The sequence below is a fragment of the Pyrus communis genome, chromosome 1 (assembly GCF_041283825.1).
Source record: "Pyrus communis isolate YQ-2024b chromosome 1, ASM4128382v1, whole genome shotgun sequence".
In the NCBI taxonomy this organism is placed as follows: Eukaryota; Viridiplantae; Streptophyta; class Magnoliopsida; order Rosales; family Rosaceae; genus Pyrus; species Pyrus communis.
This window is the reverse complement of record NC_142565.1, coordinates 18983676-18999629: the sequence shown is the minus strand read 5'-3', so window position 1 is coordinate 18999629 and position 15954 is coordinate 18983676. Positions and strand designations below refer to the sequence as shown.

The following is a 15954-nucleotide window of genomic DNA, read 5'->3' as shown; positions in this document are numbered from 1 at the left end:
AAAAGAACGAAAAAAGCCCAGCTTCCCGTGCACCAGCCCGAATCCATTTCCGGCGGTTTCCGCCATTCTTTCCATCGATTCATCACCATTCATCGCCTACAACCCCTTCCTCAACCTCCCCTCTTCTATCTCCAACCAAATTTGAGGATTTTTAAGGTCCAATTCGTGCAGAACCCCACTGGTGCACCAAAGGCGCTCAATGGTGATTTCTCCAATCTAGCGAGTTTCACCACCCACCACCACCCTTAGTCAACTCTCCTTGGATCCAGGAACAAAACCCAACTAGTTATAGGGGTGTTGGAGTACTGAGGAAGTCGAATCGAAGAACACCCACCTTAGGGTTTCCTACGGACTTGGCCACAGGTATAAAGTTTTCTCTACTATGTGAGATCTTCATTTCTGTAAATTCTAAGAATTTTTAGAGATAGTTGAATTTTCCGGCAAATCGGAGAGGCTAACTGCCGTGTGCGGCGGCGCATGAGCCAAGTCACCTCTTGACCTTTCTAAGCTAAGTTTGACACCCCAATTCCATAGGTCAAGTTCGATTGATGAAATCTCATCATTTGAGCATAGTTTTGGTAAAGACCGCTACTTGAACATTATGTGAATTGACGATTCGATCGTTGGATCGTCACCAAACTTTAATACATTATAGTATGTAATATTTGAGGATATTATAAACTTACAAATTGGGAATCTGACGTATGGATCTTCCCGAATTCGATTTGTAAGTGTGTAAAATAAAACGTTGATCGCCACTTGAATTGGCAATTGGCGGAGATCCAACCGTTGGACCGTAATGAAATTTTAGTATGATGTTTTAGAAGAAAAATGTGGATCTTTGGAAGTTACGGATCGGAAATCCAAGGTGCAAATCTTTCGGATTGAGTTACGTAGGGTTGTGGACCCTACCATTGATCTTTGACTGACAGCTGACTTTTGGTCCATGAGTCTCAAATCATTCTAGAGCGTCATTGGGATGTGTTTTATGTAAGTTATGTGTTCTATTGATAAGAGTTCTGAGACATGAACTGAATAATTGTTCTAGGTCAGGATTGTTCGTGACGTCTCCATATTCGTGCTAGAGAGTCATAGTGCGGACCTCAGGTGAGTAGGTCATTTCCTTTTATCGTATATATATCATTGATAGTTCCACAAAATGCTTTTAAATTGATTTATGTATTTTATGCCATGTCATATTGTGTATTCTAAAATACTATGATATGGTTGAGTTTTAGATTGCATTATGGTATAACCATATGCATATTACTTACATATAATTGTTGTGAATGCCTTGAAGTGCTAAGGTGAACGTAGAACGTACAAGTAAGTTCAAGTAAGTTTATAGCATTATTTGAAATGATTGAGTTAGGGTATGACTATATTAGTGTTTTGTGCAACTTTGACACTGTCGTGCAGGTTGCAATGACAGGCAACTCTGACACTATCGTACAGGTTGCATTAAGCAGCTCCGACTCAGGTGTTATCATGGATTGATTTATGAGTCGTACAGGTTGCAATAATAGGCAACTCCAACACTGTTGTACAAGTTGCATTAAGCAACTCCGACTCAGGTGTTATCATGGATCGATTTGTGAGTCGTATAGGTTGCGTTAGGCAACTCCGACTCATGGGTTACCATAGATTGATGAGCACTTGATTTATATTGTTGTTGCTGACATGTAGTGATTTGGAATATTCTTGGATTTACATTTGATTTCATGCTTATATGTAGTATGATTTCCTGGAACCTATACAGGTATTATAGCAAGGGGTTATATCGTTTAAAAGGTCTTTATTAAAGCTTTATATTCAGGCCTACTCACTCTTATTTTTATCCCTCCAAGTTCTAGTAGCAGAGTTTTCGTATAGACGAGGATTCATGGCAAGTCTTGGTATTGAAGATTACCTTCGATGGTATGATTTTCAATCCACTCTATTGTACTTTACTTATGCTCTAACGTCATGTGTGAAATGGGGTCATTCCCGCTCACAGCGCACTCTCGTGTTTAGGCACCTTTAGGTTTAAATTTATTCACATATTCCACATCACCACACTTTATGGCTCTGTCACCTTCTAGGTGTCGGCCAACACATCTCAATTTGAAGTCCTAGTGGACAATCCGAGTCGGGATGTGTCAAAAAACCCAAGTGCTGTGTAGAGCTTGCACCGCTTAAGCCAGAGAAGGGTGAGAAGATGATGGTTTTTTATTAAACTTTGAGCCCCTTTGGTTAAATAACATTTTGGGATGGTTTTTGGTTAAATATTTGTTGGCCCAAGCCTTTTCATTAAAGCTCCCTAATAAAAATGACTTCTCCAAACTTTTTCTTAACCAAAAACACCCTAATAATTTTATTTAATAAAAATCTTTTGAAATTTAATAAAATGAAAAAAATAAATAAGGACAAAAATACTAAAACAAACTGAAGAGCAAGTCCCGTGTCCCCACCCTTCTCTCTTTCTCATGTCACTCCTTTGTCTCCTCCCTTTTACTTTGAATTTTTATTTGTTTGTATATAGTTTAAAAATTAGTCATATTAAGACATAATAATATGAACTAGTTATCACATGCCAAATTCAACAAATGAATATCTACAAATTTTTAATAAAAAAGATTTAATGAAGTTTAATTAATAAGAGATAATGTTCCTTAAGATAATAATTTCTAAAAACAGTACTTCTTGGAACAATGTCACTATTTTTAGAAGGGTTTTTATTACAAAAGATCCCGGAGATTGACCAAACTCATCATTTTGGCCCCTGAGTTTCAAAATCAATCAATCTAGTCCTTGATATTCACTGTCGCACATCAATGTGGTCCTTCCATTAGAAATCTGTTAATAATTCTATTAGTTTACCTGTGTGGCATACATATAGGACCCACAAGTCCAATAATATAATGTCAGGAGCAGGCCCCACTTCCAGCCCTCACGCATTGGACATGTCGCTTTGCTGCAACCTCCACTTTTTTTGGCATGTCCACGCGCATAAGTGGGCCAACCCTTCAACCTTGGGCTAAATTTTGGATTAAATTTGTCCAAATTTTAAGTTTTAACATAAAGTTTATTTTAGGGCCAACCACTTGAGAATGAATGCGTTAGGTAGAATCTAAATTTTTGTGAGCCAAACTTCTAAACTTGGCATAAATTATGAATTAAATTTGCCCAAATTTTAGGTTTTAACCCCAAACTTATTTCAAGTCCAACAATTGAAGAAGGATTAGGTTAGTTTAAAACCTAAATTTTAGGCTTTTAACCCAATAATTGAAAATGGTCTAAGTATGCCATTTTAGATGTCCGTACTGACACACCCCGACCTTCAAAACTCCTCGACTCGGCTTGAAAATGTTGAACTCAAACTCGCTGAGTTCGGTCCTTCCAAGTTCGACGTCCAAAACTTGGTCAACGCGTGATCCAGTGGTATGGTTGTGTTCGTGGAATCGAGATGAACACAATGGTGTGGTTTTTGGGTTACGTTGGTGAGGTTTGGTGTGAGTTTAAGGGAGTTTTGAAGGTTGGGGTGTGTCAGGTGCAAAGTCTATGAAAAATTGGAACCCATCAAATATACACGAGCGTAATAAATTGACCTCTTAAATACGTTATCTAAACTACATATTAATAAAAGGATTTTTATCACAAATAGTCCCTAAAATTGACCCTCACCATCAAGATGGTCATCGAAATTGAAAATCAATCAATGTAATCCCTGAAAATAGGTGTCACAAATCAATGTGGTCCTTCTGTCATAATTCTGTTAAAAATTCCATTAAGTGTTGAAGTGACACATAAATGGGCCCCACAAGATTTACACGTGTTAATCACAAATAGTCCTTGAAATTGACCTACACCATCAAGATGGTCCCTAAAATTGAAAATTGATGAATGTAATCCTTGAAAATAAGTGTCGCAAATCATTATGATTCTTCTGCGACAATTCTGTAAAAAAACATTGTTATGTGCTGATGTGGGTTTCATAATTAATTAAAAAAGTTGTCTAAATACATTTTTGCACAATGGAACTTTTTTTTCTTATAGTAGGGCCTACTCTGAAAAGAGATCCCTTCCACAAATTTCAAAGGCACACAGCTTAACCAAGGCCTAATAGGGGGGTTTGGAAATAGTTTTCAACCAACAATAGACGTACCTCAGTTATAACCTCATTATCTTAAGGCAAACCTCGTCGTTCTTTGAGTCATCAGACCATCAGGGAAGCCCCCGCCGAACAAGCTCTCTAAGATTAAGGTTGTGAGGATGTTTATCTCCTAAATATTAACGGTGATGTCCTAGAAGTTGTTGCCAATCGGCCAAGTCGTCACCAAAAGTGATCTTAATCCAGGTTCAATTTGGTGAAAAGTATCGAAGTGTGTAAAGATGGGTGTATGGAGATTTTGTTTTAAGAGAATAGACAGCGAAGGAGATAGAGGAATGTGGACTAGGATCAGAGGTGATTGCAGGACTAGGTTTTTAGGTTGACATCTTTTTATTAATTATTAAAAAGCATTTTTTTTATTTAATTAGACTTGTGTGATCTATTTATGTGTGCACATATTAAATTTTTTTTTTACAGAATTATGAAAGAACGAGTACATTGATTTGGAACACTTACTTGCAGAACTATATTGATTGATTTTCAATTTCAGAGATCATTTTGATGTCATGGGTTAATTTCAGAAACCATTTTGATGTCGCGAGCCAATTTCAGAGACCATTTGTGAGGAAAAAAGGGACTTATAGGATCAATTTATATGCCACATTAACACTTAACAAGAATTTTAACAGAATTGTGACGAAATGACCACATTGATTTGCAACACCTATTTTCAAAGACTATATTGATTGATTTTTAATTTCATGAACCATCTTAATGGTAAGGATCAATTTCAAACACCATTTGTGATAAAAATAAAATATAAAAATAAAAAACCCTTAATAACACTCACTTTGTCAATTAGAATCAATGAAGTTACAATTATACCTTTTAATACATAACTGAAAGAAAAATGTGAGAAAAAAAAAATGAAGATATTAAAGTAATTTCAAACAAACAACTGTTTACTGTTTTTTTTCTAAGACATGTCACCCTATCACTACCCTCTAAACTCACTCTCTTTCCCGTTCTCTCTCCATTACTGCCAATACTTTTTTTTCTCCTGATGCCTGCATAACTCCTACCAAAAAAAAAAAAAAAATTTAAAAACAATATTTGAGAAGAATAAAAATAAAATTATATTTCTCACACAGAGTGTGACCTTTGCTAGTTTAGTATAAAAAAAAGAGGGCACATTTTCCACGTCATGCATACCATATAATCATTACATGTGTATGATCAAAACTAGAAAGTTCGGTATCCTAAACAAAAACAAGTAACTATCCTTCAACTAAAAACACTCAATGCATGTCCGCAGACTTTTTTTCCACTCCCGCATCTGAGCAGCGGTTTAAGCTCCAAACTTGGCCTCGTAAACTTGAGGTTGCTGCACAAGACACCAAAAGGCGATGAGCAACAAGATTATTTATGAAAATGAAACCAAAAGAAAAGGGTGCGGCAACGAGAAATCAACCCAACAGTTAACAAAACCATGACGGAGTCCTAGACAACATCTACACTACTACATGCTCAGTTTTGACGAAGAAACAAAGTCGACTCAAACTTATTGTCAGAAAAGTTTCCACGTGCTATAACAAAAATGTCCAACAATAATACTTAGACATCATAAATTATATGTGCACACTCGTAAGTTCATAACAAGAAAACTAAGGCCTTCGTTTGGTGAGTAGAATTGGATTGGAATAGATAATTCTCCAATATCAAGGCAAATTGAAGGTAGATTATTCATATATAGGGGATTAGAAGAGGATTAGACATGAAGAAAACTCAATCACTTCTAATCCTACCATTTTAAAGAGGATTGGAATGGAAAAGTTATCTTCATATGTAATCCATCTTCTACCCTCTTCCTAGTGGGTCATAATTTCTTCATTTCTCCCCATAACATGCCTCAACGTTTGAGAGTTATCCATTTCAATCCAATCCTATGCACCAAACGAGCCCTTGCATCTATTTTTTCAGATCCACACAGGAATCACCAAAAACATACTTGACAACAGAAAGTTAAAGACACGTTACCATGAACAGGGCTGAAATCAGCCTTCTTGCAAACCATCTCAAATGCATTGCATGTTGAGCTCCGGCTGCTGCTTCCACAGTTTCAAACCGCAGATACACAAAACCAGCACTGTTTCTGTATCAAGCAAAGCAAATTACGAGAAAAAAGACCAATTCAGTTTTGAAATTCACCTGCTCCCTCAAATATCAAACGCAATACATGTATGCAGAAACAAGTGGGAAAGAACTGCTTTTGTAAAGTATCTTTTCACATTATCAAACAAAATAAAATTGAAAATACAAAGGATTTTAGAAAAGAAAAAACTTTGGTTCTTAACCAGGATTCGACAAAAATATTTCATCATTCAACGTGACATTATTTATTGGGGTGTGATATCCACACACCCCTTTTGCAGTCTTTATAGATTTGGAAAAAGCGTATGATAGGGTCCCAAGAGACACTCTTTGAAGGATTTTAGAGAAGAAAGGAGTACGAGTAACATATATCCAATTTATAAAGGATATGTATGATGGAGCAAAGACTGTTGTAAGAACACATGAAGGACAAACTCAAGGCTTCCCCATAACTGTAGGGCTACATCAAGGCTCATCTTTAAGTCCTTACTTTTTTGCATTGGTAATGAATGAGTTAACGGGACATATTCAAGATGATATTCCTTGGTGTATGGCCTTTTGCAAACGATATAGTGTTGATAAATGAAACTAGGAAGGACTAAATGTGAAGCTTAACCTTTGGAGAGAAGTGTTGGAATCTAAAGGTCTTCGCCTAAGTTGGTCAAAGACAGAGTATCTGGAGTGCAAGTTCAGTGCAAACGGAGGCTCAAATGAGTTACGGGTGAGGATTGGAGATCAGGAAGTACCAAAGAGCGACCAATTTTGCTACCTAAGATCTATCTTGCAAAAGAACAGAGAGTTTGATGGAGACCTCAACCATAGAATACAAGCTGGATGGAAGTGGAAGAGTGCATCCAATGGGTTGTGTGACCGTCGTATGCCACTGAAGCTCAAGGGTATAGGATGGCAATAAGACCAGCAATGCTTTATGGCACGAAGTGTTGGGTGGTGAAGCATCAACACGTACATAAAATGGGTGTAGAAGAGATGAGAATGTTTCGTTGGATGTGTGGACACACGAGAAAGGATAAGATTAGGGATGAGGATATCCAAGGTAGAGTCGGAGAAGCTGAAATTGAAGGAAAGATGAGAGAGAATCGGTTACAGTGGTTTGGACATGTGAAACGAAGCCTATTGACGCTCCGATTAAAAGATGCGATTGCTATACAGAAGTTCAAGGCCAAGGGGATAGAGGAAGACCTAGGAAAATTTTGGAAGACACTCTAAGAAAGGACTTAAAAGTACTTAGATCTGTTCTGACGTGGCACGGAACCGAGCTTTCTAGGATTCATACAGCTGACCCCACTTAGTGAGAAAAGATTTTGTTGTTGTTAATCTTTTTCAATTCATTCGATCCAACGGGCAAAAATTAAGAGGGTGTGTGAGAAGTAAAAAAGGATGTGTGGATAGCACACCCCTATTTATTTTCTTGAACAATATTCAACGTAACAAAAATTATATTAGTTCTCAATGTTATAAGGGTTTTGAGAAATGAGAATCGAGGCATCTACTAAAAACTATTTATTTTCATATAGAGGAATCTACTAATTTTTTTTCTCTATTTCATATGGTTTTGCAATGGGCTCCTTTCGGTTTCGATGCCTCTATAATCAAGCACAACCCAAGAAACTGAACACCCAACCCTTAGTTGAATCTCCCTTGGGAGTTCTATTTTCCAATTTCCTCCACCCTATAAGGTGAGACTGGCCCTCCCCACCCCACCCCAAAACACAGAAAGTGCCCACCCAGTATTTCATAAATATCAACGACATCTTGCAATAATATTACACAAACAAGACATTCATATTATAATTGCATACTTAGTATTCATATTTAAGCACTTACTTGTCCACATAAATATGCTTCACCTGGCCATATTTCGAACATTCTTCTTCAACATCCTCTTTAATGTCTATATCAAAATCTGGCTCCCTCTGCAAACATAATACTGAATTTTAGGACTAAAAAGTACTTGGGGAGGCAAGTGAAAACAATTTTTGGAAAGAACACACACCTCAGTGGCTGGATCGAACATATTTTTCAGTAGTAGACATTCGCTGGGGTTTCCAACAGGTTCATTGACTGCAACTGCTGCTGGAAGAATAGGAGCAGAGACTGCAGCTTGACCATTGATTGGCAACACAACAGCTAGTTGATTAGGAGCTGCCCCATTCAGCGCAGGAACTCCAAGAGAGCCCACAATACTACCGAAAGAGAGACAATCAGACATAGGAAAACGACATAACTACCAGAAAGCAGTGAGGAAAAATGGTTGCACACCTTGTGGCAATACCAGTGCGATCCAGCTTCTGCATTAGCAGTGCTCTAGATTGGGCATTTAAAGACTGCAAAGAAAAGCACTTAACATTGGAGAGGAAGTCTCTTTTGTAGAAATTAGATTATTTAGTAATATCATACATATCAATAACAGGTCATACATTAAGGTTGGGTAGTGTTATCCACAAACCCATTCACTTCTCATACACCCCTCTCATTTTTCAGCCATCAGATCGAATAAATTGAAGAAGATCGATGGCAAAAAATTAACAAGGGTATGGGGAGGTCAAAATGGGTGTGTGAATGCCACTATCCATTAAGGTTTCTCTATCCTACGCCAATTCCACCTGTTTTGTTGTATTTCTCCAATACAATATCCAGGAGGATGAAAAAAGCCTTCTCTTCCCACCGGATGTATACATGCTAATATACTATACATAGTATTATTGATATCTAATGCTTTGCGTATTATTATTGATAACGAATACTATGCATAGTAATGAATTACTGCTATCTAATACTATGCATGTACACATGCAAATATATAATACTACATGCATAGTATTAGATATCTATGCAGTCGAGTAATAAAAACATACAGGGGCTGACCTAAACCCTAATATATAATAAGATAAATTAGGTTCTCATCCTTCCTTTTGCTACTCCTTTGATTAAAACCTTTTTCATTTTTATTTTTTGATCAAGGTCCTTGGTATTAATAACATCATTAATTATTTCAATAATAAAATATTTTTATTTCTAAATATATTCATTTAATGTTAAAAATGTTACAATTAGTATATTTATATTTATGGCTAAATTTTTTATCGTATATTTTTATTTTTAGTTTGTACCCATTTTTAATTTGCAACCCTTTTTTAATTTGTTCCAATTTTCTTTTCAGTTTTAATTTGTACCCATATATTATTTTCTTTTTGTGCCCATATTTTATAAAGTTTTATTTGTATTTGTACCCATTTTTTTTTATTTATTTGTACCCATTTTTTATTTTGCTAAATGTACCCATGCTAATTATATGTACCATTCATGTAATTTTTTTCAAATTTTTAATCTTAAAATGTACTCATTCTTAAATATACCAATTTGTTATAGGTAAAATGTACCACTTTTTTTTATATAAAATCTATTCAATTTTTTTCTAATCCATTTTTTAAACTTATATGGGTACTTTTTTTTTTTTTTTTTTTTTTTTTGTTGATTTGAGAATGTATCCATGTTAAGTTTAATCGAAGAAATTTACTAATATTATTAAGCCTAATATTTTTTTTTTTTGGGTGATTTTGAAGTATGTACCCATGTTTTGGTACAATAATTTTTTGGTTAATTTTGATGAATGTACCCATGTTTACACACATACACACACACACAAATAATATATTTATATTTTAATATTTTTAATCCCACAAATTATGGTTTTTTATTTAAAATCTCATTAATATAAACAACTATAAATTTCAATTTTTAATTTAAAAAAATATAGTAACGTACATAGAAATAAATTATCACATTAATTTCAGGGACTTGGATCAAAAATTGAAAGCCAACAAGGTTTTAGTCAAAGAATTTTCATAGCTAGGGACCGCATCCAAAGTCTCTCTATATAATATTACTGATATCTAAAACTATGCATGTATACATGCAAATATATAATACTAATGCATAGTGTTAGATATCTATACACAGTCGAGTAATAAAGACGTCCAGGGGCTGACCTAAACCTTAACATACACACACACATGCATAGTATTAGATATCAAAAATAACCTTTTTTCTCTGTGTTTTTTAAGATTGGATACAAATACTCTTATGAGGAGTGCACAATTAGATTTTTGAAGTGCCAATAGTAGTCCCTTTTATAAATACTCTTTATCAAAATATTTCAGTCAAAACTTCCATCATTTAGTCTAAACATTGATATTTTATTAATATTCACATTCATTTGACATTTAATTTTTTTTCCTTTACATTAATATTTAGTGCTTTGAGTATTCGTGAACGTACTAATAGTCATCAACATAATGAAAATGTTGAAACTCACCAAACCACCCCCATCATCATCATCAAAGTCTGCAGATTTTGCTCCAGCATCTTGAGATCCAACATGATCTGTAACAGATGAAACCTACACACAAAGTGTCCAATAACATTCAAATTCCCATCAAAACTATTACAAAAATACAAGCCTACCTTGATAGTTCGACCAGCAATCTCCAACTTTCCATTCAAACTTTGAGCAGCCTTGGCATGTTCTAGATGAGCAAACTATAAACATAATGAACAAATAAATAAGCACCAACAAAATGTAACAATCTTCTAAACTTAAAATGAGAAGTAGACACTGACTTGAACAAAGCCAAAACCCTTGCACTGTCCTGTCTCAAGATCAAGGGGAAGTTGCACAAGCTCCACTGGTCCAAACGGTTCAAAAATCTGAGCATTCAACATAGAAATATATGGTTGTGAGAAACGAACTCAAAATATATAACAGAAATGAAATTCGGGAATACTATTTTCAACTGCTGTCTAGTCCTAGTTTATAGCATGGACTACCTGACCCTGAGAACACCATAACATGTGATACTTCAGTGAATCAGTAATCTTATCTATGATTCTACTCATGGTGTCTATAATAAATCCTAAGGAATGACAGTTCATCATAGTCTAGCACTCCCTTGCTTTCTTTCTTTTCATGTGTTTGCTGTTGTGAAAGTATACATTTCACATTAACACATATGTAGCCATCCAGTAGCTTACATATAGATAATATACGGCAGCTTACATGTATAACTGTGCCCAAGAACACACCCAGGGTAGCCTCGAGGCTAGTTTTTTAAAACATCAGTGAGTGTTGCGTGCGTGCACATTTAATCTATACATGTATATATATACACAGAAGGGAGAAGTGAAAAGGTGAAACTTTCATAATCCCATAAAAAAAAGGCCCTGGTTATTAAATTGCTAAGGGGCCACATAATTATATAGGAGGGTAAACTTGGGAAAAAAAATTTAGATTAAAATAGTAAAATATATATATATAAGACTATTAAGTATACAAATATACTAGGAAGTTACACCTCCCTCCTTTTCACTTCATTTCCTTATCCGTTACATATAAATATTTACTCTGGCAAAACTTCACACACACATACACATATTTAGAACATTAAACCTAGACGAACTGAGCATAAATACCTCTCTAAGGTGAGTCTCAGTCATGTTAAAATGCAAGTTCCCCACATACAGTTTCCTATCAACCGCACCATATGGCCCTACAACACCTGCAGCCCCACTCGTGTTGGACTGAACAAGATTCTTTTCAGCCTCAGAAGGTTTCACCATTACAGGTTGCCCCAGAAGTAGTTGGCCAGAAAGAGCTATAGCCATTGGCACAGACATTGCATCATAGAACTCAATATACCTGCAGTATCACCGGGCCTTTATAGTAAGTTTGATGGAATATACAAGACCATAAGTATTCTAGTCAAAATTTACAAAGCATAAATCAAAGAGATGTAGGGAAACAAAAACTATAGGGCAGAAAGCTCAAGCTGAATTTCTTTTGATGAATCTGATGACTCATATAAAAGAAAATGTTAGCTCATCACAATAAAATAAAGAAAATAACAAATATTTCATTAGAAATTGATCGATTAATGAATACTATAGAAAATGGCAGAATGGGGACAAATTTGAAGCAAGTCTTCTTCTAGTTCACTAGGAGCTACAAGTTTGATAATGAAAATCCCAATCACAAAAACTTAACAGTAAACTTACATATACATACATACATAGATTATACATATATATTGCCTTAACTAGGACTCGAAGATCATAGAGATGTCAATAGACTTAGAGCTTATGAAACACTGGAACGAAGGGAAATGGAGATAAAATTCTCCACCGACCCTACCCTGAGAAATTTTTGCATAAAAAAATAATCTATTATCATAAATAATATCACCAAATGGGAGGACCATTAGATGAAATTTTTCGGAAAGGTACACCGGGATTCAGAATGGCCCTTATAACACGAAACATGAAGACGAAGAAAGCAGGAAAGGATGTAAAATAGGTTTATGTCATCTACCTTGAGTACGCAGCATGAATTGATTAAACATGAGTGCAAGGTATTCCCACCATCCCTCATCATTATCGCATTGCTAGTCTATTAAAGAATACAGTTAAACTTGATTCTAAAAGGATGATATACTATCATGTATCTTACAAAGAACACACGTGTCTATGATACAGTTTCATTTAAATGCACATACCCAACTCCCTTTGACCGTCTAGAATTCCTGTCCATGATCAGGCGTACATCCCTCACCTGAAAGTGAAAGAAAAACAATTAGACAAGTGTCAGATCATTTAGAAATTTATGAACTTGAAAGAAAATTGGCTTATACAGAGGTTTTTGATATTGACACAGCATGATAAAACACCTAGTTTGGGGTGTTCATAAGATGCCCACATAGCTCATTTGTACATTTTCACTCACCCCTCATATACAGAATGTTGAGAGAATATAAAGTCATTATATTACTCGTAACTGAAGGCAGAGGAGCATGTACTGCAACAGGAAGCAAATGAATCTCAATAACATGCATTTGAAGAGCATCTCATGCAACAAGATTGAAATTATTCTCAGATATGTAGGAGCAACCAGAATCATAATGCAAGGTGTCACAAAATGAGAATTAAAGGTACAAAACCTTGTTATGAAGTTTTCCCTTATTCTTATGAGTCTTAATACTTACTTTTAAAATGAAGGGCATTCTAGTAATTTTATTTCAAACTGACTTACGGATACTGACTTTTCTAATTTTTTTTCTAACCAAAAAAAAAAAAAAAAAAAAATCCTTTTCTTTTATGTAAACATTAACTCACACATGTATAGCATGTACATGCTGCTATTATTATATAAAATAACCTTTATAAAGAGAATTGAAGAAAAAACATCTAAAATGTAAAAGAAAGAAAGAATGAAGTTAAGCCAACCTTGCCCGCTTTTGAGAAGAATTCATAAACATCTCGTTCAGTTGCCTTCAGTGGCATCTGTCATCATCAGATTATTAACCAACCAAAAAATAGTCAGATATATTGCAAAATGAAATTCATAAGGTTCCACAACTTAGGAAATTAGGTTTCCCATATCAACAATCTTACGACATGTGCGAGTTAAATTTTAAAACTGAACAAAAATTAACTTGATTTTAAATTTCTAAACAGTTAAAACCACCTCTCATTTGTCTCATATTGTTGTGTATTTTTTACTAGCTCATTTTCTGACTATTTCCCTGTGGATGAACCATTAACAGCTTGTACTAAACATAATTTTCCAATCTTAATCATATTATTAAAGCTATAAGTTCTAAGAAACCTTACAGAAGGAATTTGGCTAAGAATTCATTGCAAATATAAATAAAATTTCTGAAGAGCAAAAACAGCAAGCCAGATACCTGGTAAGCAAAAACAGTTCTCTGATCCCTTTCTGGATCAGCTTCCGGCTCCACCGCTTCCTTTTTGTCCTTAAACCTCCTGCCATTTAAATGTCATTTGACACGGTTAAACAATTTTAAACTGTATTAGAATTAACCACTTTCAAATTGAAATGTTTAAGGACTACCTCTCATAAGCCAGGCAAATCCATACAACAAAAACATTTTGAGACATTTGGTATCAACTTACAGTGACATTGTTCGACATAAAATAACGATGAAAGAAAAAATTATCCTATACATCATCGTATTGCCAACTGTAATTTCCGACGTATTAGCAAAACTCTTGACAAATAACTGAGATACACAGTATCTGGTGTATTATTGAGATTTTATACTCTCCAAATTACAAAATTCAACATTTTCACCAAAACAGAACAGTTAAGTTCACATCAAGTAATAATCAACAGTGAAAGAAGAAAAGGGTACAATGCGGATCTATAAGAGATATTACAAAAACCGAGCACAAAAACATATGATGAAAATTAAAAAATAATAATAATCAGACATTATAGGAACAAAGCATGATATGTAGTTCCCACAAAACAATTTACATTACCACATAAAATACAGATGCAAGCACCAGCAACGACGACGAAGAGCAAACTAGTAGAAATACCAGAAGCTAATAAATGTATGAAACTAGCAAAACCAAACGAACAAAAATTAAGTAAATTGAAGAATAAACGCATTGTTTTATTACCTGCTCTCCCTCAACTCAAGCTCTCGATCTCTTTCTCTAATTTCCCTCTCCCTATCGCGTTCAGAGCGGCTCCTACTTCTGCGAGATCGCTCTCTCTCTTCTCGGTCACTACTCCTGCGAGGCCTCTCTTTCTCTTCGCGGTCGGAGCGACTCACACTCCTCCGAGACCTCTCATTCTCCTCTTTCTCTCTTCTCTCTCTGTCCTCCCTCTCTCTCCTATCTCTCCTCTCTCTTTCCCTTTCCTTCTCTCTTTCCTTCTCTCTTTCCCTCTCCTTATCCCTCTCCCTCCGCTCTTTTTCTCTCTCCTTGTCCTTCTCCTTCTCCTTGACCCTGTCCTTCTCTCTGCTACTCCTCTCTCTGTCTCTCTCCCTCTCGCGATCACGACCGTGGTTCTTATCCCTTTCACTGTCCCGGTCTCTCTCCCTCCCACTTCGATGGTGCCGATCCTTCTCTCGCCCGTTCTCGTGCTCCGCCTTTGACCTCTTACTGCTCTTCCTTTCGTCCTCTTCACCGCCCACCGAAAGGTCGTCGCCAAACTCTCTCTTCCTGTAGCTCTTCTCGGTCCCTTTCTTGCTCGTTTTCTGCTTGGAGTCACGGTCGTCGTTCTCCTGCACAGTCTTCTCCAGATAATCGTACTCGTCGAAGTCCATCGCTGGATTCAGAATTGCTCGTCAATCTTCTCCGAGCTAGGGTTCGTCGAAACCCCCTATGTTTAGCAGAAGGGGAAGAAATCAATATTGTGAAATTTTGTATTTCTAGGGTTTTGGTAAGGAATTGATTGGTCGCCGCGGGTTCTCTATTGTACCGTTCCGTGTGCTTAAAACGGATGGAACGTGCTGTACGGGATGAATTTTGGGTGAATTTTGTTTCCACACCTCGTTTGGAACCACTCGTTCCACATTTGCAACACAAAATTATAATATTTTAAGACAAAAATACTCCTTATCATTTTCAATATTTACACCATCCAAAAACCAAACCCTAAAATTCTATCTTTTTCGTTCCATCTTCTCTACCTGTTGCTGCCTTTTCCCGTAGCCGCTGCATCTCTAGGTTCGTTTTCTTGATTTTTCCATAGAAAATTTCAATTTTCTGGGAAAATAGGATGATTATGAAAAAATAAGTTAGTTTTCTTGGTTTCTCTGGTTTAACTTGTGCTTGGGAAAAAGAACAAAGTCTGATTTTTAAGGTTTATTACGATTTTGGTTTGTAAA

General features: G+C 35.7%; 1 protein-coding gene across 1 annotated transcript; it reads right to left on the bottom strand.

Moving 5' to 3' along the window:
• Positions 1-5202: 5202 nt before the first annotated feature.
• Positions 5203-15671, bottom strand: LOC137720254 (uncharacterized). Its single transcript, XM_068459296.2, has 13 exons — positions 14741-15671; positions 13999-14077; positions 13538-13594; positions 12811-12866; positions 11732-11957; positions 10883-10969; positions 10727-10801; positions 10578-10661; positions 8522-8586; positions 8256-8445; positions 8087-8175; positions 6128-6242; positions 5203-5474 (listed from the first exon to the last, which is right to left on the bottom strand). The coding sequence occupies exons 1-13, from the start codon at positions 15388-15390 to the stop codon at positions 5439-5441; spliced, it is 1809 nt and encodes a 602-aa protein (XP_068315397.2). The 5' UTR covers positions 15391-15671; the 3' UTR covers positions 5203-5438.
• Between the last annotated feature and the right edge of the window lie 283 nt (positions 15672-15954).

Coding starts and splice junctions, on each gene's coding strand:
- LOC137720254 (XM_068459296.2), bottom strand. CDS start 15,390: ATGGACTTCGACGAGTACGATTATCTGGAGAAGACTGTGCAGGAGAAC. Junction 10,802..10,882: donor AGGGTTTTGGCTTTGTTCAA/GTCAGTGTCTAC, acceptor TTATGTTTATAG/TTTGCTCATCTAGAACATGC. Junction 6,243..8,086: donor AAGCATATTTATGTGGACAA/GTAAGTGCTTAA, acceptor TGCTTGATACAG/AAACAGTGCTGGTTTTGTGT.